The sequence below is a fragment of the Neovison vison genome, chromosome 7 (assembly GCF_020171115.1).
Source record: "Neovison vison isolate M4711 chromosome 7, ASM_NN_V1, whole genome shotgun sequence".
NCBI classification, from domain to species: Eukaryota; Metazoa; Chordata; class Mammalia; order Carnivora; family Mustelidae; genus Neogale; species Neogale vison.
Window position 1 is genome coordinate 190,598,953 of NC_058097.1, and position 21,629 is coordinate 190,620,581.

The 21,629-nt window shown below is 42.4% G+C and overlaps 1 protein-coding gene across 1 annotated transcript in view; it reads right to left on the reverse strand.

The window, feature by feature from the left end:
• The window catches only part of NUP160 (nucleoporin 160), a 54,043-nt gene extending 34,415 nt beyond the window's left edge, over window positions 1-19,628 (reverse strand). The window contains exons 1-9 of the mRNA XM_044259311.1: window positions 19,507-19,628; window positions 19,126-19,237; window positions 13,544-13,754; window positions 12,607-12,829; window positions 11,216-11,294; window positions 10,604-10,718; window positions 8,731-8,889; window positions 1,015-1,092; window positions 672-769 (exon numbers count right to left, since the gene is read on the reverse strand). Coding sequence (XP_044115246.1) covers window positions 672-769; window positions 1,015-1,092; window positions 8,731-8,889; window positions 10,604-10,718; window positions 11,216-11,294; window positions 12,607-12,829; window positions 13,544-13,754; window positions 19,126-19,237; window positions 19,507-19,606 — 1,175 coding nt within the window. The 5' untranslated portion in view covers window positions 19,607-19,628. The remainder of the gene's footprint in view (window positions 1-671; window positions 770-1,014; window positions 1,093-8,730; window positions 8,890-10,603; window positions 10,719-11,215; window positions 11,295-12,606; window positions 12,830-13,543; window positions 13,755-19,125; window positions 19,238-19,506) is intronic.
• Between the last annotated feature and the right edge of the window lie 2,001 nt (window positions 19,629-21,629).

The window sequence follows — 21,629 nt, forward strand, 5'->3', positions numbered from 1 at the left end:
TCCAGGGAAACCTACACAGGTTATTCCAGAGGTTACACAAGTATTTTATTCAAAATTATTATTTAATGTGTTTTTTAACTATTGAAACATTTTATACTATTATCATGTACAAGTAATAGAGACCAAATATACCTAATATTAGAGATTATCAACATATTAAATTGTGTCACAATTTTATACTCATAAAATAATAGTTTTATATACTGGAATTCATTATTTTTTGGGAAAAAAAAAAAAAGAGTTTCCTATTTTAAAAAAGTCTCAAAAACACTATACTTGTGCAATCAATGTCTCTTCTTATGATGAGGAAATTGAGAACCCAAAGGGTCTGTAGTGTGTTTTGAAAATTGTGGCTGTCAGAAATACTCTGCTCAGAAGCAAAGAAAACTCCCAAGTTGGAAGTATTTTAGGTATGTGCCATTTCTCCAAGAAATATGGTATTTTCTTTATCTCCCTCAAACCCTAAGAATCCTTTGTTTTAAATCCAAGAGATTAAGAAATGACACAAAATGCAAAAGGAGGAATTTTGGAAAACAGTTTGCAACAGGCAAATCTAGGGCTGAATCCTTTCAGTGTGAACACTTGACTTTGGTTCTACATAAAAAGCTCTGTTTTCTAAATATGAAACTCCCTGGGGTGAGGCAGGATGACAAAGGTTAAGTGATCCATACTGTTCATAGTTGATGTATTTCACAACAGTCTGGTTTTCAGCATCATGCCACATGGCCCAGATGTCTGTAGAGGTTATGGCAAAGTCAATCAGTGTCTCCTAGGGAGAAATGTGGGGAAAAAGAGGTTAAAATAAGAAAGGGCAATAGTTTAGAGTGACTTAAATTTGTATCAGTAGGAGAGGTAAAAATATAAAAACAAAAGATAGTAGCACAAGAACTTGGTAAAACCCAAGTGGAATTTTGTTTGCATATATCATTAAATATTCCATTTTTAGATTTCCATCCCTTTACAACATAGTTGAGTGAGTCACTTGTGTGACATGCAAAGGATAATCCAACCTACCTGAGAAGTAAATAGGGAGGAAATGTGATCTAGACTATAGCGGTTATTCTCAGTGCTCACCAGCTGGAAGATGCAGAACTGTGGAAACATAAGTTAATCATTTATTACTTGAAATAATCAACATGCTACTTTTCTAAGCGTTACGAGCATCCAAAAACCAATTTTTAAAAAAGTTGGTAAAATACACATTACATTTATCATCTTACCATTTTTTTAAAGAAGATTTTATTTATTTGACAGAGAGCACTAGTAGACAGAGAGGCAGGCGGGGGCGGGGGGGGAGATGCAGGCTCCCTGCTGAGCAGAGAGCCAGATGTGGGGGTCAATCCCAAGACTCTGAGATCATGACCTGAGCCAAAGGCAGAGGCTTAACCCATTGAGCCATCCAAGGACCCCACATCTTAACCATTTTTTAAAAAATTATATTTAGGGCGCCTGGGTGGCTCAGTGGGTCGGCTCAGGTCATGATCCCAGAATCCTCTCTGCTCAGCAGGGAGCCTGCCTCCCCCTCCCTCTCTGCCTGCCTCTCTGCCTACTTGTGATCTCTGTCTGTCAAATAAATAAATTAAAAAAATTATATTTATTTATTTGACAAACAGAGATCACAAGTAGGCAGAGAGGCAGGCAGAGTGAGAGGGGGAAGCAGGCTCCCCACCAAGCAGAGAGCCCGATGCAGGGCTCTATTCCAGGACCCTGAGACCATGACCTGAGCCAAAGGCGGAGGCTTTAACCCACTGAGCCACCCAGGCGCCCCCTTAACCATTTTTAAGATACAGTCCAGTAGTGTTAAATACATTCATATTGTTGTGCAACCTATCTCCAGATCTTTGCTCATCTTGTAAAACTGAAACTATATTCATTAAACAACTCCACACTCCCCTCTCCCCTCAGTCCCGGGTGCCCACCATTCTATTTTCAGTTTCTATGAACTTGACTACTCTAGGCACTTTTTATATAAGTGGATCTTTTTTATTTTTTTAGATATAAGTAGAATCTTAACAGTATGTGTGTGTATATATATATATATGTATATATATATATATTTTTGTGTGTGTGTGACTGACTTACTTCACTTAGCTTAAGATCCTCAAGGTCTATCCATGTTGTAGCATGTGTCAGAATGTCCTTCTTTTTTAAGGTTAAATAATATTCCATTTTATGTATATGTCATTTTTGTTTATTCATTCATCTGTCAAGGAACACTTGGGCTTTCTCTACCTTTTGGCTACTATAAATAATGCTATAAATATGGGTGTATAAATATGTCTTTGAGACCTTGCTTTGAATTCTTTGGAGTATATACCTGCAAGTGGGATTTGCTGGAGAACACTGAATTGTTATGATCAATTTTTTTAGGAACTGCCATATTGTTTTCTACAGTGGCTGCAACATTTTACATTTCCACCAGCAATGCACAGGGGCTTCAATTTTTCCATATCCTTGTCAACCCCACTATTTATATGGGGTTTTTTTGGATAGTAGCCATCCCATGGGTGTGAGTAGTATCTCATTATGGTCAGAAAACTGTTTTTAAGTTTATATTTTTACTAAAGTACCAGAACTAATTAATTTGAAAGACAGAGAGAGAAAGAGAGGGAGAGAGAGAGCACTTGTGTACCAAAGTGCAGAGAGGGGGCCAGGGAGAGAATCTTCAAGCAGACTTCCCACTGAGTGTGGAGCCTGATGGGAGCTTGATCTCACGACACATGAGATCATGACCTGAGCCAAAACCAAGAGTTGGCCGCTCAACCAACTGAGCCACCCAGGAGCCCTGTATTAGAGATAATTTAAAACATATGTGCAATACAAATCGACACTAGTTAACCTTTACTAAACATTCAACTCTGTAACTGAAGTGTAGTATTTTTTTTTAAGATTTTATTTATTGGGGCGCCTGAGTGGCTCAGTGGGCTGAGCCTCTGCCTTCGGCTCAGGTCAGGATCTCGGGGTCCTGGGATCAAGCCCCGCATTGAGCTCTCTGCTCAGTGGGGTGCCTGCTTCCCTCCCTCTCTCTGCCTATCTTTCTGCCTACTTGTGATCTCTGTCTGTCAAATAAATAATAAAATCTTAAAAAAAAATCTTATTTATTTATTTGATGGATAGAGATCACAAGTAAGCGGAGAGGTAGGCAGAGAGAGAGGGGGAAGCAGGCTCCCCGCTGAGGAGAGAGCCTGAAGCAGGGCTCGATCCCCGGACCCCGGGGATCATGAACTGAGCCTAAGGCAGAGGCTTTAACCCACTGAGCCACCCAGGCACCCTTGAAGTAAAGTATTTAACTTTACTGCCAAAACAAAAAATTTCAAACTGAAAAATGATATTTAATGGATATTTTAAGTAATTTTTTTGGATAAAGAAAATTCACTATATATTGATGTGTGACAATGATTCTATCTTTATAACATAAGCAATAGTGCACAAAGAAGTACTAAAAGAAAATATACAGTGAGAGACCCTTTTGGGGAAAAAATAGCAGTGTATATATGTAGTGTTCATATTCATCCTAACCTAGAGCTATATTTTACAAGTTATAGATCTCAACCCCTTAATGGGATATAAATTAATTTAGTGGGTCTCAACCATCATTCAAAAAAACCAAAGTATCAGAGTTCATCAGTTCATCACTCCTAGTAAAGGTTAAGTTATATTCTATGAAAATTTTTTGTTACATGTAAATCATCATATATGTGTATAGTAGGCAGTAAAGCAAGGTATTTCTTATTACAGATACTAGCTGAAAAAACAAAAAACAAGTTGGAAAAATGCTGGGCTAGTATAGTGCTTCTCAAATTACCTACCTGTAGTAAAGGACCAGTTTTTTTTTTTTTTTTTTAAATTTCCAACCTGTTGCAGATTGCTACTTTTATAAAATACAGAAACTGTGAATATGATGCCTGTAGCAATGTCAAACCACTAAAAATGTCTCTAAAAACCTTCCTCTCACTTTCTGTAGTTATCTTACTGCAAACCAGTAACCAAGAATTCATGGCCCAGGACCAGTCCACAGACCACACACCACAGGTCTGAAGTACTTCTGTTACAGAGCTGTCTTAGTGTTTTAGTTGGAAAACAGGCAGCAATCTTATGATATCAATGAGAACAAGATGCTGGGAATGGCCGAAGTAATACACTTACTAAAGAATTAGAATCCAAAGAACCAAAACAAAAATGAAAAACAAATGAAATTAATAGGAATGGACATAAGATATCACAGATAAAGAAAAACAGATGTCAGGGCACCTGGGTGGCTCAGTCATTAAGTGTCTGCCTTCGGCTCAGGTCATGATCCCAGGGTCCTGGGATGGAGCCCTGCACTGGGCTCCCTGCTCAGTGGGAAGCCTGCTTCTCCCTCTCCCACTTGCCCTGCTTGTTTTCCCTCTCTCGCTATGTCTCTCTCTGTCAAATAAATAAATAAAATCTTAAAAAGAAAAACAGACATTGACTGTGCAGATTAAGGGAAAAAATAGGCTGAAGAGCATTTTTTGAAGGGGGAAAAAAAGGATTACAAGTTCATTATGACCCGAATAGGCCTAACTGCCAAAAATGCTGATTTGATTTTAGGTTTCATTAATAGAACCACAATGCTTAAAACGAAGGAAATAATAGCTTTGCTGAGTGCTGCCTGTGGCTCAGGTCATGATCTCAGGGTCCTGGGATCCAGCCCCACACTCAGCGGGGAATCTCTTTGTCCTTCTCCCTCTGCCATCTCTACTGCTCATGCTCTCTAAGAAATAAACAAAATCTTAAAAAAAAAAAAAAAAAAAAAAAGTTCTGCTCAATTTGACACTACTTACACATTCAATTCTAAATCTTTTAGAGGAGTGCTTCTCAAAATGTAGGCTACAGCTCTTTCAGGGCATCAGTGAGGCTGAAACCCCCTTTTTTAGAATTTTTTTCCTAAGTAATCTCTACATTCAATGTGGGGCTCAAACTTACCACCCCTGAGATCAAGAGTCGCATGCATCTATTCATTGAGCCAGCTAGCCACTCAGCCCCCAGTGAGGCTGAAAGTCTTTTTTCTTTTTTAAGCTTTTCTTTATTTACTTGTTGGGGAGAGAGAGAGAGAGAGCGCGAGTGAGCATAAGCGGGGAGTGTGGCAGGCAGAGGGAGAAGCAGGCTCCCCATTGAGCAAGGATCCCGACCTTGGGATTCAATCCCAGGACGCTGGGATCATGGCCTGAGCTGAAGGCAGACCCTTAACTGACTGTGCCACCCAGGCATCCCTAAAAGTCTTTCATAATATTATATTATCCTTTTTCACTGTGTTGTTATTTTTGCACTGATGATGCAAAAGCCTAGAGAGTAAAATTATTGGTGTTTTAACATGAATCAGGGCAATGGTACCAAACTGAACACTCTTTCATAATAAAAATACTCAATAAACTAGGAGTAGAAGGAACTTCCTCAACATGATAAAGGGCATTTATGAAAAATTCACAGCCAGCACCATACTCGATGGTGAAACACTGAAATCTTTCTCCCCTAGAACAGCAACAAGACAAAGATATAGGCTCTCTTCCCACTGCTATTGAATATTGTACTGGAGGATCTATCCACAGCAATTAAGAAAAAAAAAAAGGCATTCAAATGACTCAAATGGAAAGGAAGTAATAAAACTGTTTGCAGATGAGGTTATCTTGTATATGAGACATTCTAAGGACTCCACTGTAATACTATTAGAACAGAAAAAAAAAATAGAAAAGGTTGCAAGATACAAAATCAATATATAAAAATCAATTGTATTTCTACTTTTTTTTTTTTTTAATTTATTTATTTGACAGGCAGAGATCACAAATAGGCAGAGAGGCAGGCAGAGAGAGAGAGAGAGGAAGAGAAGCAGGCTTCCTGCTGAGCAGAGGGCCTGATGTGGGGCTCGATCCCAGGATCCTGGGATCATGACCTGAGCCGAAGGCAGAGGCTTTAACCCATTGAGCCATCCAGGCGCCCCAAAAAATCAACTGTATTTCTATAAACTTTGCATTGTGTAATCTGAGAATAAAACTGAGAAAATAATAATTTCATTTACACTAGCAATAAAATACACTAGCATTTAGACTAGGAATTAAATACCTAGGAATAAACAGATCAAAAGAATTGCAAAACTTATACTCTGAAAACTACAGAACATTGTAAAAAGAAATTAATGAAGATTTAAATAAATAAAAAAGCATCCCCTACTTATGGACCAAAAGACTTATATTGCTAGGATGGCAATACTGTCCAATATTATCCAGAGAACCAACATTATCTCTTTCAGAATCTGTCAAATAAGACATATATTGGTTTTTGTTCCAGCTCCTAATCCTGAGCTAAAAAAAGCCTGTATTTGGGGTGCCTGGATGGCTCAGTTGTTAAGTGTTTGTCTTCAGCTCAGGTCATGATCCCAGGGTCCTGGGACTGAGCCCCACATCAGGCATCTTACTCAGCTTAAAGCCTGCTTCTCCCTCTCCCACTCCCTCTGCTCATGTTCCCTCTTTTGCTGTGTCTCTGTCAAATAAATAAATAAAATCTTAAAAAAAAAAAAAAAAGTATTTTCCTAAGTGATGGAAATGATAGGAGCATCTTATACAGAGCCCCCAAATCCCTTCGAATTTCCTGGGTGATGCCTTAAAAAAAAAAAAAAAAAGGTAGGCTCCACACGCAATATGGGGCTCCAACTCACCCAGAGATCAAGAGTCACATGTTCTACTGAATGAGCCAGCCAGGCACTCTGGAAACACCTTTTTTCTTTTTCTTTTCTTTTTTTTTTTTTTAAGATTTTATTTATTTATTTGACAGACAGAGATCACAAGCAGGCAGAGAGAGAGAGAGAGAGGAGGAGGAAGCAGGCCCTCTGGCCGAGCAGAGAACCCAATGTGGGGCTCGATCCCAGGACCCTGGGATCATGACGCAAGCTGAAGGCAGAGGCTTTAGCCCACTGAGCCACCCAGGCGCCCCAAGAAACACCTTTTTTCTAATGAGGTGACTCCTGGATAGCTTCAGGATAAGGGCTGGTCATCAGGGAAACCAAGCCATGATTAAAGTCTGGAACATTCAGGTCCAAGCCCATTTTCTGGGGAGGGGAGAGAGGCTAGAGATCAAGTTAATAATGGATCAGGTCTATGTCATGATGCTTCCATAAAAATTCCTGAAGTACAGTATAGGGAAAGCTTCTAGACTTAATGGCTGTGAACACAGCCATGTGCCAGGAGGGTGGCAAGCCCCAACATGACAGGGACAGAGGCCCGTGAACTCAGGACCCTTCTGGACTCATCCTCTATACTCCTCCTTCTAGTTGTTCATCTGTATCCTTCATCATACAGTAAACTGGCAAATGTTAGTTAATATTTCCTGGAGTTCTGTGGGCTACTCCAGGAAACTGAGACCAAGGATAGGGTCATGGCATGAATCAAGAGCCCAAGGGATAAAGGGGAACCTGGGTGGATCAGCTGGTTGAATGTTTGACTCTTGGTTTCAGCTCAAGTCATGATCTCAGGGTTGTGAGACTGAGCCCTGCACTGGGCTCTGCACTCAGCAGGGAGTCTGTTTGGGATTCTTTCTCTCCCTTCACGGAAATCTTTAGTAAAAGGCGAAAGATTTTGGGATTCTTTCTCTCCCTTGACAGCCCCCTCCAACTTCTCTCAAATTATAAATAAATAAATTTTTTTTTTTAAAAGATTTTATTTATTTATTTGACAGAGATCACAAGTAGGCAGAGAAGCAGGCAGAGAGAGAAGAGGAAGCAGGCTCCCTGTGGAGCAGAGAGCCCGATGCAGGGCTCGATCCCAGGATCCTGGGATCATGACCTGAGCCGAAGGCAGAGGCTTTAACCCACTGAGCCACCCAGGCGCCCCATAAATAAATAAATCTTTAAAAAAAGAGTCAAAGGCGGTAAAAAAAGTATCCACATTTGGCTTAGAGTCTAGGTGCATGAGCAGGGTGAGGGCTTCCACACATAGGTAGAAGGGTAGGATGTATGATGAGGGTATCCACACAGAGTAGCAGTCTACGTTGGTGATTAGAGCCCAAGGAGGGGAGGAGGGTGTCCACTGAATGGGGGTTGGAGAGAATCAGCCCAGATAAAGAAGGCATCCAGATGGAGGAGCAACCTGTAGTTAGGCATCAGAGCCCAAGAGAAATGAAAGGGGCACCCAGATGGGCACCCCCAGCAGAGTGAGGAAAAACCCTACCTCACCAGAATGTTATCAGGATTAAATGGATAATATGTATAAAGTATGTGAGCCCAGAGTAAGCACAATCCAAGCATTTGCTATTCATGTACTTAAGGGGCCTGGCATCATACCAAACAGAGTATCTGACAAACGGCTGTTTACTCTATGATTGCACAGTTGTATTATGCCCTAAATACCTATCTACATACAACAACTAGTGTCTGGAAGATACTACTTCTAAAAATTTACTTCCCTCCAACCACTTAGTAACACCTACCTCCCTTTCATAACTCCATTTTTCCACCCAGACATCCAAATTGGCTCTTTCTTGTTCAGCTTTGGTTAACTTTTCCTTTTACATGTCTTTAAACTCTCTATTCCCTTTAATCCTAACTTCTTCAAGATCTTTAAATTCACATATTAGCACAAAACTCATCATCTCCATGGAAACACCACTTGAAACACCTACGCTGGTATGAAGAGCTTAAACAGACTCAATGAATCTATAGCTCCCTCCCCATATCGGTACCTACTGCATAGCTTGACGGAGGTCTCATTTGTTTCCTACCTGTCCTTGTTTGGGTGCATGCATGTAGACCCCTATGTAGAGTCCCATGGAAGGGGAGTAAGCAAGTCGTAGTTTATGTCCAGTCCCAGCAGTGAGCCGAAGGTCTTTAAACGTGGGAACATACTCCAGCATGTCAGCTGCCATCAGGCACATCTGGTCCTGCCCAAGATGAATCAACAAGTAGTGTCAAAGAAAATCCAAGCTAGAAAAACAAACTCCTTCCCTTTCAAAAGGAGGTACATCCATTATATCTACCACTCCTTCTCTTTTATCTGCTGAAGGACACAACAGGTTTTTTGTTTTGTTTTGTTTTGTTTTTTTTAAAGGCTGAGATGAAAATATCTACTCAGTTTGATAAATAAAGCCATCAACTGTTTTATGAATCTTAAAAACTACTTTATTGGGCAACCCATTCAGGACCCCTCTTTCTCTAAAGAGCTTTTTTTTCTTTCCTTTTTGTTCTCACCTTCACTTAATAAACTTTCACTTCACCTTAAAAAAAAAAAACAATAAACAAAACTATCTTATCAACCTGTATTTAAAAAATACATTTGAGAGGGCGCCTGGGTGGCTCAGTGGGTTAAGGCCTCTGCCTTCAGCGCCAGTCGTGACCCAGGGTCCTGGGATCCAGCCCCGCATACAGCTCTCTGCTCAGTGGAGAGCCTGCTTCTCTCTCTCTCTCTGTTTGCCTCTCTGCCTACTTATGATCTATCAAATAAATAAATAAAATCTTTAAAAAAGAAACAAAAGGGGCGCCTGGGCGGCTCAGTGGGTTAAAAACTCTGCCTTCGGCTCAGGTCATGATCTCAGGGTCCTGGGATCGAGCCCTGTGTTGGGCTCTCTGCTCAGCAGGGAGCCTGCTTCCCTCTCTCTCTCTGCCTGCCTCTGTGCCTACTTGTGATCTCTGTCTGCCAAATAAATAAATAAAATCTTAAAAAAAAAAAACAAAAACAAACAAAAAACACATTTGATCCTTTTTTATTTTATTTTTTAAAGATTTATTTGACAGACGGAGATCATAAGCAGGCAGAGAGGCAGGCAGAGAGAGAGAAGGAAGCAGGCTCCCCAGCATGCAAAGAGTCTGATGTGGGGCTCGATCCCAGGACTCTGAGACCATGACCTGAGCCGAAGGCAGAGGTTTTGACCCACTGAGCCACCCAGGTGCCCCTTGATCCCCCCTTTAAAAAAAAAAAAAAAAAGAAAAAAAAAAGATTTTATTTATTTATTTATTTGACAGATTAGAAGAAGGCAGAGAGGCAGGCAGAGAGAGTGGGGGAAGCAGGATCCCTGCTGAGCAGAGAGCCCAATGTGGGGCTTGATCCCAGGACCCTGGGATCATGACCTGAGCCGAAGGCAGAGGCTTTGACCCACTGAGCCACCCAGGTGCCCCATGATCCTTTTTTAAAAACATTTTTTCCTCTTAAGTGAAGAGCATTCTCTGCACTATTTTAATTCTGTAGGGTTCATAATTTATTATTATTATTTTAAAAAGACTTTATTTATTTATTTGACAGACAGAGATCACAAGTAGATAGAGAGGCAGGCAGAGAGAGAGGGGGAAGCAGGTTCCCCGCAGAGCAGAGAGCCCGATGCGGGGCTCAATCTCAGGACTCTGGGATCATGACCTGAGCCAAAGGCAGAGGCTTTAACCCACTGAGCCACCCAGGCGCCCCTAGGATTCATAATTTAAGAGAGAGAGAGACATAGAAATGTGTGAAAAATAAAGCTAAATGGAACTGAGTCTAGAAATGGCCTGTGATTTCCAAACTAAGTGATCTTAATGATCTTTGAGAGAAACAGCAAGATTGATTTCAATTTTCTTACAATTCAGAGTCCTATTTTAATTTATAGTAATGATAAATGTAGCACTTACCTTGTAAGACCACATTCGCAGTTTATGATCCTGGCACAGAGCAAAGATGAAGGCATCGTGCTCAACGCAATGAACAGCAAGAGCGAAGGGACGATCGGAAAGCCCCTGGTCACCTCTAAAAACACAAGGCCCAATTTTTGGGTTTCAGTGTTATAAATACTGGATTAGAATTTGTAATTAAAAAGATAAAACAAAGTTATAAATGTAACCTCTTAAAAGAAGGAGCCAAGAATTTATATACTGGTATAAGATAATTATATTTTCCAGTGATTTACAATCAATCACTATGATACAATTTAAGGCTCTACAGAAGACAGGAATAGAGTTCTAATCATCAGAAATTTCCCACTTCTAGTATTCTATAAAATCAGATTTGGTAAGTCAGGAAAGAGCACTAAATGGAATATTGTGAGAATATTTACAGAAAATCAGTTCTGCAATCAAGGTGTCTAAGATATGGCTCTCCTCTGATAGAATGTGATATTTTACAGACTCTTCTTTTCAGTATAATGCTTGTCTGCCTTAGAGTAAGATTGGAATTACTAATAGGTGCTGACCAGGGCAAGAATTACATTCTTGGGCCCTCTGATTTACCCACCAGACACCACTTACCTGATGGCTGTTGGCATCCAGCCTATAAGCAGTCGTTGCATTACTGAACTCTGTTTCAGCTCCACAACTGACACCGTCCCTATGAGATTGAGAACAGACCAATGAGATCCAAGGCACCTCTGGATCAGACTCAGAGAAACCCAACAACAAGGACACAGCCATGAATAGGGTCCTTATAACAGGTGACAGGTTTCTGTATTTTTATACGAAGAAGTTTTAGGATGCAGCCTATCCACATACATACCACTTAAAATACTTGTGGAGTCATTCTTGGATCAATAAAAATGGCACTAACACATTCCTAGGGAAAACTTCTGCCATTTACCAATAGTAACCCTATTGGTGCTCAGAACAATCATTCTTTCCAAAACAATCACTGGTTTCCTTTCGCATGGGAGGCACAGTTCCAGATGCTGAAGATGTAGCAGTAAACAAAATATAAAAAAAAATTCCTGTCCTCACGGAGGAGGGCAGAAGCCGAAACATTAACCTATATTAAGCAGAATGGTAATAGGTGAAAACAGAAAGGGTACAGTGAATGCTGTGTTGGGGGTGGTGCATGTGTACATGCAGTTTTGAAAAGGGTGGTCAGGGAAGGCCTCACACTGATGGATTATTGAGTAAAGACCCAGAGGAGTTGAGGGAATGAGCCAAGTTAGTTGCTGGAGAAAGACTATCTCAGGCAAAAGCCCTGACATGGGAGTGTGCCCAGTATGTTCAAGGAACTTCAAGAAGGCAGGAGACTGGTGCATAGAAGTGAAGGGGGTTGAGTGGGGAAGAAGCTGAGGTTAGAGAAGGAGCAGGGGTCACTGTAAGATAATGTAAGGACTATGGGTTTATTCAGAATCATCTGAAGAACAAACCCTCACCGGAGGGCTTTGAGCCATGGAGTGACATGGTTCTACTAAGGTTTTAAATGTACCAGTCTGTCCCAGAAGTCTCTGTAGAGAGGTTAAGAGGTCTGAGAGGTACTTAGGAAGCTAATGCAATAATCCAGGCAAGAGACAATGGTGACTTGGAGGAGGTTATTAGCAGATGAACTTCCTTGCATCAATTAATTTATTTTAATTATAGAACCTTAACCTGAAGGTAGATAAGCAGTCAACACCTCTCTACTATAGACCTTAGAAGAGGCTATCTCGTAGTCATCTGTCTTCCCACACTCCAAAAAGGTTTACAATTCCTCATTCAGTGTATAAAATCTTACTTTCTCAGGAAAAAGAAAAAACCAATAAAAGCATTACAGACTCCTTAGGCAAGCAACACTGAATGATCATTTCAGGGGGAGTAGAGAAACAGTTCTTGCCATGGATGATGGGTATAGACTTCTAAGGTTTTAGTGCCAACATTCCTTGTTTAAAGTTAAATCCAAGTTCAGTTCCCATTCTTACCAGGTATGTCATAAGGAGGTAGTTTAAGAACAAAGATTCCCCCAGAAGCAGATGGTAAGGCAAACAGAGCCTCCCCATCATTGCTAAGCCAGGCTGCTGAGGTGGTAGAATTAGAGGAGAGTCCAGGTACAGCTGGAATTAATTGAGAGTTGCAAGGATCCCTGAAATCAACTTTTCCAATGTCAGTAAATACGGACTGCATTTGACTTTCAATTACCAACTCCTGTGGAGTAATGAAAAAGAAAAACCTGTTAAATCAAAATAAGCTGAATTTTGCTCAGTTCCTTTCAATTGTTATAAAACTTTTTTTTTTAAAGATTTTATTTATTTGAGAGAGAGAGAGAGAGCACGCGCGAGAGCTCCTAAGCTCAAGCAGGAGCAAGGGGAGGGGCAAAGGGAAACAGAGAAGCCGACTCAGACTCCCCAGTGAGGGAGAAGCCCGAGGCAGTGCTTAATCCCAGGATCCCGAGATCATGACCTGAGCCAAAGTCAGATGCTTAATCAACTGAGCCACCCAGGTGCCCCTACAAAAAGTCTTTAAAGTAAGAAAAGACTGATCCTAAAAGGAAAGCGATTTTTTAAGATAAAAATTATTTCTTCAACTTAAAAATATGTCTGATCATTTTTTAAAAAAAAGATTTTATTTATTTATTTGTCAGACAGAGAGCACGAGCGAGAGAGAGTGAGCAAGGAGCCTGATATGGGACTCGATCCCAGGACGCTGGGATCATGACCTGAGCCGAAGGCAGCTGCTTAACCAACTGAGCCACCCAGGCGACCCTGTCTGATCATTTCAAATAGTAACTATCAAAGTACGCTTGGTGAGAGGTAACAAATCCAATTTTCCTTCAATTTCTAAAGGACACTGCTCCAACATTAAATTTCTGATAGCCAGGGTAGTCTGAGAAGTAAGGGATATTACCCTTAACCAACTTACACTCCTATACATCCGGGAAGGGTGTGGTAAAAGTAATCTGTGCACTGTTTGATTGGTTAATATCAAGATTATCACATGATTCTGAATCTCAGAGACATGAACCCCTCCAGGTAAGACGATGCAATTTTGGAATTTGAGGCGAACTGTATTATTCAACAGATTTATGTCCAGTGACTCTTCCACCAGCTCCAATGTATCTCCAGAGGTCTTCCTATTAAAAAAGAGACATTTGTTTACAAAGTTTATGCTTTTCTTTCTAACTGACTCTTGCTTTGAAAAATATGGGAATAGTTTCCAAGTGAATTTTCCCAATTTGAAGGTTTTGGGTAAACAAATTCAGATCAATTTTACAATCCAAACCATCACAATATGTTCATTTACAAAACACAGCACAATATAAAATTCAAATCTTACTACATGATTCTCTGTTCAATGGAGGCATTTCCAAACTCGATGATCTGTTTATTTAGAACAATGATATTCAATACAATTAAGCTCCACTATAAAGACAATTCAAACCACATCCCCCATTACTTGGGGTGGAACGTGGCCTCCACTATTAGTACCACAGCATCATACTATAGTGACCTTAATAAATGTGACTATTTCCCCTTCTGTGACTAGGTCCTGCTAAGCAGGATGCAGAGCAGACTTCTTCAGGCGCATCTCTGCCATATGGTAGCCTTGGATCATAGAAAACACCATGCTGGGAAAGTCCTAACTTCTTATCACCTGTTTACCATACCGCCTGCATCTGCCCCCAAAGAGCAAGTCTCCTTCCAGTAATTCAAGGGCAATCTCTAACTTTCCCAAGTATATCCCTCCTGCGTCCATCTCTCCTTCTTCCAAAGCCTTTTCTCCACACTCAGATATGCTCTTCCCTGGCCTCTCTCTCTGTCACCCTGTTCCTGCCTTGATCTGGCCATTCCAATTTCTCCTTTCCCCTCCATGGCCACATCTTGTTTATTTCCTCACCTCCCTCATACTCTTCAACCTGCCCTCTTCTCACCAAGGACATCACACCAATTCCAATCAATGGATTCCTCAGTTCTGCTCTTATACTTGACCGCTCTGCAGCATTCCACACACTTGACCATGTTGTCCTGAAAAGTCTCTTTCTTGACTTCTATGATACCACCCTCTTCTGGTTTTATTCCCCCATCTCTAGGTACTCCTTCTCTTCTTTGACCAGGTGCCTACTTTTTATTTCTCAAACCCTGATCCTGGGTCATCTTACCTGCGCACTGTACACATTCTCTTGAAGCACATCTTATCCACTCCCAAAATTGTATGCGCCATGTGAATTCTTTTTTATTTTCTAAAGATTTTATTTATTTATTTGACAGAGAGAGAGAGAGATCACAAGTAGGCAGAGAGGCAGGCAGAGAGAGAGGGGGAAGCAGGCTCCCTGCTGAGCAGAGAGCCCGATGCGGGCCTCAATCCCAGGATCCTGAGACCATGACCTGAGCTGAAGGCAGAGGCTTAACCCACTGAGTCACCCAGGCGCCCTGCCATGTGAATTCTGATGATTTCCTAGGGTTCCCTTCTGGTAACTCATGGTATGTCATCAGCACAAGTTTCTGGATCTTCAACCTCATCTCTGAACAACCTCATCTCTGCTTCACCTTCCTGCTTTATGGTTAAGGCTGGGTCCTGGATCTTGCCTGAGCCCCCGGAGCCCTCTCTAATGGTAAGCTTTCTCTACCACACTCCCTTTAGGGGGGCCTCAAGGTCAGGCACATTTGTCTTGCTTGCTCCCCACTGCCATTCTGGGTCATTGTTCCTCCCTCTCTGCCCAAACTACTCAGCTTTCAAGTGTGTGCAACTAGAAACCACCTGTGACCCTTGCCCACTGCAGTTCCCTATAGACCTCTTTCATTCCTTGAAGCCTAGCTCCTGCTCACTCTCTTCCATACTTCCACTGCCATATCTTTACTTTTTCAAATATCCCATTTTCAATTCCCCTCCTTTAGTGATTGCCCTTGACTGCATATAAATACACTGGTATATTTCTCCCACACCCTGGCATTGTCTTCCTGCTACCATTTGATTCCTCTGCTTCTCTCATAGTAATGCTCCTTAAGAGACCTGTTCTGTTCTCACAATTCCTGTCCTCTTCTTCTCTCCAGAGCTTAGCCACTTAGGGTGTTTGTACCACAATAGGAGCAGTTTCCCGCAAGGTCACCAATGATCTCCACTGTTCAAAGGTCTATTTTCACTTCTCTGACTTACATGCAGTATTTAACAGTTTTTCATTCTTCTTCTCCTTGAAATATTTCCGTTAGCTTCTGGGATACCACTCTCTTTTTCCTTCAACTCTGTACTTCCCTAGCTATTCCTTCCCAGTCTACTGATCTTCCTAAATATTGGAGTGCCCGGTGGTTAGTCCTCAGACCTCTTTTCTCTCATCCACACAAGTTTTCAACAGAGGGCTCGTCTAGCCTACTCCCTAAGGACATTTAACAGTTACGTGGAAATATTTTTGCTTGTCACAACTGGGAGGGGGATGTTATTGGTCTGAAGTGGGTAGAGACCAGGGATGATGCTCAACATCCTACAATGTATAGGACAGCCCCCCACAACGAAGACTTTTCTGGCCCCAAATGCCAAGAGAGCAGATGATCTCATTCAGTGTAACAGCTTTAAATGCCATCTAATGCCAGCAATTCCCAAATCTGTAGCTTCAGCCCAAACTTTCCAGTGGAAATGGAAATGGCTACTGTTTTAACACTTCCATTTGGGTATCTAACAGGGATTTCAAACGAAGACTGTCCAGAACAGAACGCCTAGACTGGCAAACCTGGAAACACTTGGTCACCTGCACTCTTTTACAACTCAATTATTGGCATCTCCGTAACTTCCAGTTGCTCAAGCCAAAAATCTTGAGGTCACCCTTGACTCTTCTTTCTGTATACTCTAATCTGATCTGGTAGTAATTCTATCAAACTCATCTTTCTTCTTTCTAAAGATTTTATTTATTTGTTCGAGAGAGAGAGCATGCATGTGTACAAAAGCCAGGTTAAGGGGCAGAGGGAGCAGGCTCTCTGCTGAGCAGGGAGCCCAACGTGGAGCTCTAGCCCAGGACCCCAACGAGGGGATTGATCTTGGGGCCCCAGAATCATGATCTGAGCCAAAGGCAGATGCTTAACCAACTGAGCCACCCAGGTGCCCCCTAACAAAGTCATCTTTAAAACATATCCACAATCAGAATATTTCTCACTGTCTCTACTAATACCGCCCTGGTCTAAGCTGCCATCATCTCTTGTCTGGAATGTGGCACCAACCTCCTAATTGGTCTCCCTGCTCCCAAACTTTCCCGGCCATATGCTGTTCTCACCACAGCAGCCATAGCAGTCCGCTAAAAACACAACTTAGTTTATTATAATCTGTCCTTTGATCACTCAGGGGCAGACTCCCACTGGCCCCTCGCCATTCTTTAACATAACAAACAGCTCCTGTCTCAAGGTTCTTTGCATTTTGGTTCCTTTTTCTTGGAAGGTTCTACCTGAAAATCTTATTCCCCAGATTACTTCCTCTGCTCAAATGCCAACTTATTACTGGGTCTTTCCCAAATAAAAGATCAACTCCTGCAGGCATCCCCCTTCCCTTCAATCCCTGTTCTCTATTCCACTTATCACTGGACAAACTTATTATTTTGGGGGATTTCTCTTGTTTACTGTCTGTCTCCTCGAGGGCAGGGAATTTGTTCCCTACTGTATTCTCAGTCCCTAAACACTGACTAGAACATATCAGGCACTAAAAAGTATTTCTTTTTCTTTTTTTTAAAGATTTTATTTATTTATTTGAGAGACAGAGAGAGAGAGAGCATGAGAGGGGAGAAAGTCAGAGGGAGAAGGAGACTCCCTGTGGAGCCAAGAGTCCGATATGGGATTCAATCCTGGGACTCCGGGGTCATAACCTGAGCCAAAGGCAGCTGTTTAATCAACTGAGCCAACCAGGTGCCCTAAAAAGTATTTCTTAAATGAGATTTGTATGTCTAACGTAAGTCTCTCTTCAGAGTCTTGGACTTATAAATTTCAATGCCTATATGACATTTCTGAAGGGCTGCTGCAATGGGTACTTCAAATTTAATATATCTGAAAGAATTATTCACATCTCTCCAAAATCTATCTTCTGTATATTAGTGAAATGCAACCCCGCCACTCAATATCTTGTTAGTGATACCAGAAACCAGGGGAACTGTCTTTGTTCCCTTCATTTCCCTTCCCATCTTTTACCCCACGTTCAGTCCATCACCAAGCCCTAGGAAAGTTACCTACTAATTGCATCTTAAATCCATCTGTTTCTCCTTTCCTAACTACTCCCACAATTGAACCACCAGCATCTCTTACTCGGCAAGAGCAAGAGCAAGATCTTTTTTTGTATAATATCTATCTAATCCAAATTCATTTTCCATGAAGTAAACAGATTTTTTCTTTATGAAATTTGGTTTATGCTAGTAAAGAGTTAGTAACACTTTTTTTTTTTTAAAGATTTTATTTATTTATTTGACAGGCAGACATCACTAGTAGGCAGAGAGAGAGAAGGAAGCAGGTTCCCCGTTGAGCAGAGAACCCTGATGTGGGGCTCCATCCCAGGACCCTGAGATTATGACCTAAGCCGAAGGCAGAGGCTTTAACCCACTCAGCCCCCCAGGAGCCCCAAGAGTTAGTAACTCTTTAAGACTCTTCAATGATTATTCAGTGTACTTGGGGAAAAAAAATCCAAAGTCCTTAGGAAGGATCTGAGCATCTGATGGTAAGCACCTGCTTACCACCCCTGCCATCCCCCAGGCTCAGCATCTCTCACATCACTTTCCATTTCACCCAGTGCACTTAAGCCACACAGACTTCCAGTCAGTTCCTCAAATCTGTCCAGGTCTTTCTATCTCACAGATTTTGCATATGGTGATCCTATATGCCGACCGCTCTCTCTCCAACCACCTGCCTTGGCAACGTTTCATCCTACAGATCTCAGATTAAATGTGATATCGGTGAAGACCTTCCCTGTCCCACCAATAACACTGGTCCTCTCATCAACCTCTCACAGCCCCTATACTTTTCTTCTGAGCCAAGTAAGAAAACTTGATATTTATACACCTATGTTGTGGTCCCTTTCGTGATTTTTTCCTTCATAAAATTGTCCCATTAAATATGGCTCCATATCTATTTTCAGAGAGCTACAACATCTTCCATGATGGAAACAGTGGTTGTTTTTGTTCACCACGTCATCTCTAGTAAACTCAGCAGAGTGCCTGACATGAAGAAGCTCAAATGTATTCCAAGAATGGAAGAAGATGTAAAACACAATGAGAACACATTGAGTTCAAGTTTAAACTCGTCTTCGGGGCTTTATCCCGTAAGCTTCATTTCCTCTGCTTTTAGTGCTACCTGGAAGGGCACCTCTCCTAGAACTTTGTGTCTCCTTGATTTTCTCCTGATTCAGAAATCAAGAGAAAACAGTGTTTCTTTTTTCCTGAATGTCCATTACTGCCCAAGAGAAGGACAATCTGGCCAAGAGCCGCGAAAATTCAAGCCGAACAATCCGACCTTCCAGGGGGATTCAGCGAACACAGCACTTACCAATGAATGAACCTGTTTCTGGTGACGGAGAACAACTTGCCACTTTCCATATAGTAGAAGCCTCCCGCGCTCTCACCGTATTTCACGGCTCCAGCCAAGGCATTGGCAGTCCCTGCAAAAGGAGAGTGGTCAGCCTGCATACCTGGTTCTCTCGGGATGACAGAGACTGAGGTTGCTGAGAAAGCAGAGGGTGACGACTGACAATCCACACGAAGAGAAAGGGAAGAAAGCAGGACGAAGTAGGACACTACGGAAGCTATGATCCCAAGGCTACAGGCATGTGGACTAAAGGAGTATGAACCCGGGGTCAGAGATTTAAGGACCCATGAGAGGAGCCCGAGGGGAAGGATCGGATCGCGTCCTCCTTGGCTGCTTTCGTACCGATGCCGGAAACTGTGAATTCCCGAAAGTGTCTCGGCCTCTCGCGCTCAGCACCGCTGAGCTCCTCGAAGCTCCGTTCCAGGGCTCCCGCCGCCGCCATCTTCCCGCCGCCGCCGCAAGGCCCGACGGGACGCGAGCTAGGCCGGGCGGCCATCGTCACTTCCGGGGGCGGGGCGGATGGCGTTGTGGACTGGTGAGGAAGCGTGCGGGGAAGGAGGGTACGATTGATCTTCGTTGCGAGGCTTCCAGTCAGTTGGTTGGAGAACGAGAGTGGACAGGAAGGAAACCAGAAGACAAAGGGGCAAAGGGAACCGACTCTGCTTGCGGGAACTTTAGCCTGGCCGGCTGGGACATCCCCTCAGGGGGCGGTACCCTTTTCCCGGCGTCCTCCGGGCAGGGGGCGGGGCCAGATTTGTTTCCATTTTGAAAAGCCGGGCGCGGGCAGCGGGGTTGAGCTTCCCCGGAGGGGTGAGGTCCGGAGAGTCCGTTTGGCCGAGCGCCCTCTACCGGGTTCCGAGGTCGCGGTCACCCTTCTCTGCGTCGGGGTGGCGGTCAGTACATTGGCTGGTCTCCTTTTTGGCCTTCAGCGGCACGTGGGTTGGGGAGAGGGCGAGTACTGGGGAGAGATCTTTTGTGTTGGAATCTTTTAGAGAGACTGAATTCGTGCATTCTGGTGTTCTGAAACGCAATGCGTTCAGTAAAACGTTGATGAACACGCTGTGGTTCTCTAAATGCTGAAAGGAATTTGCCTTTCATCCCTTGCCTGATCTGGGTGTCTGTAAGATATTGTGCCTTTACCGGTATCTAGGGCACAGTAGATGCTCAGTACTGGGAAAAATGCTGATTTGCATGGGAAAAGGATTTTTCCTCCATAGTCAACGTTTGTTAAGCAGTTCTGTTATTCTTGTTATCACCAGTGAATGCAACCCTTCTTTATCATTCAGTTTTATTGATCCTATTCTGACCACTCCCCCCACGCCCACCACCTCATCTTTCCAGCTTGCTTCTAGGACTCCAGTTCTAGCAATGCGATCCCTCCAGCCCACCCAGGAACCATTGTTCTACCACCTTTTTTCACTGTCCCCATTTTCTTGAGATTTCCTTCTTACTCTGCTTAAATTCCATTTAAATTACTCCTTTGCCTAGCTTGCTCTTTCTTCATTATGCTTTGGTAAAACCTAGAAATTTGATTAATCCAAGGCTGCAGCTGAGGAGGGCTGGAGAAAAATACACAATTATCAGACATACCTTCTTCTACCTCCATCCTGATTATAAACCTCCAGTGGGTCCATACTACTACCCAGCGAACACATCCCTTGTCCACTTACTGTCCTAGATGAGTATTTCACAACTCTAACCTGCAGCGCCTCTCTCCTCCTCCTCATTCTCAGCTTGCTTTTTCACTTAGAAAATTGATGAAATCAAGAGAATTTTCCCCACTGCCTCCTTTCCCTACCCGCCTTCATCAGTACCTGCATACTCTGCCCTCCTCTCCTGTTACTATAAATTGGACTGTCCCTAAACTTACATCCCTAAACTTACGGGCATAAACTTTACATTTTCACCTGCTCAAGGACACCATTCCAGCAGTTCTCTCTCTCCTCCATCTTCAGTTCTGCACCACCCCCCATTACTGAGTTGTTTCCCCAAGCACACAAGCATGCTGTTATTTCTCCTTCCTGCCGCACACAAAAAACTCATTTGATTTCCACTCTCTTTGGCCACTATCTACTACTTCAGAGCCCCTCTTTATCACTTCAGAGCTCCTCTTCATCGCTACAGCAAAATCCAAGAGCTTTCTGTTTAATTTATTTTCTTTGAGTCTCTCTTAAATCCACTTTTATAAGGCTTTCGCGTCTGTTGCTTTACTGAAACAGCTTTTTTCAAGATCTCCAATGATGTCCATCTTTATCTAACACTGAACTCTCATTCCTTTTTTTTTTTTTTTTTTTTTTAAGTAAACGCTACACTTACCATGGAGCTCCAACTCTTGAGCCTGGTATCAAGAGTTGCATGCTTTATGGGCTGAGCCAGCCAAGCACCCCTGAACTCTCATTCCTTAAGGTTCTTGACTACCTGCAGCATTTGACTATTTAATTGCTTTCTTGCCCACTTTCTTCACA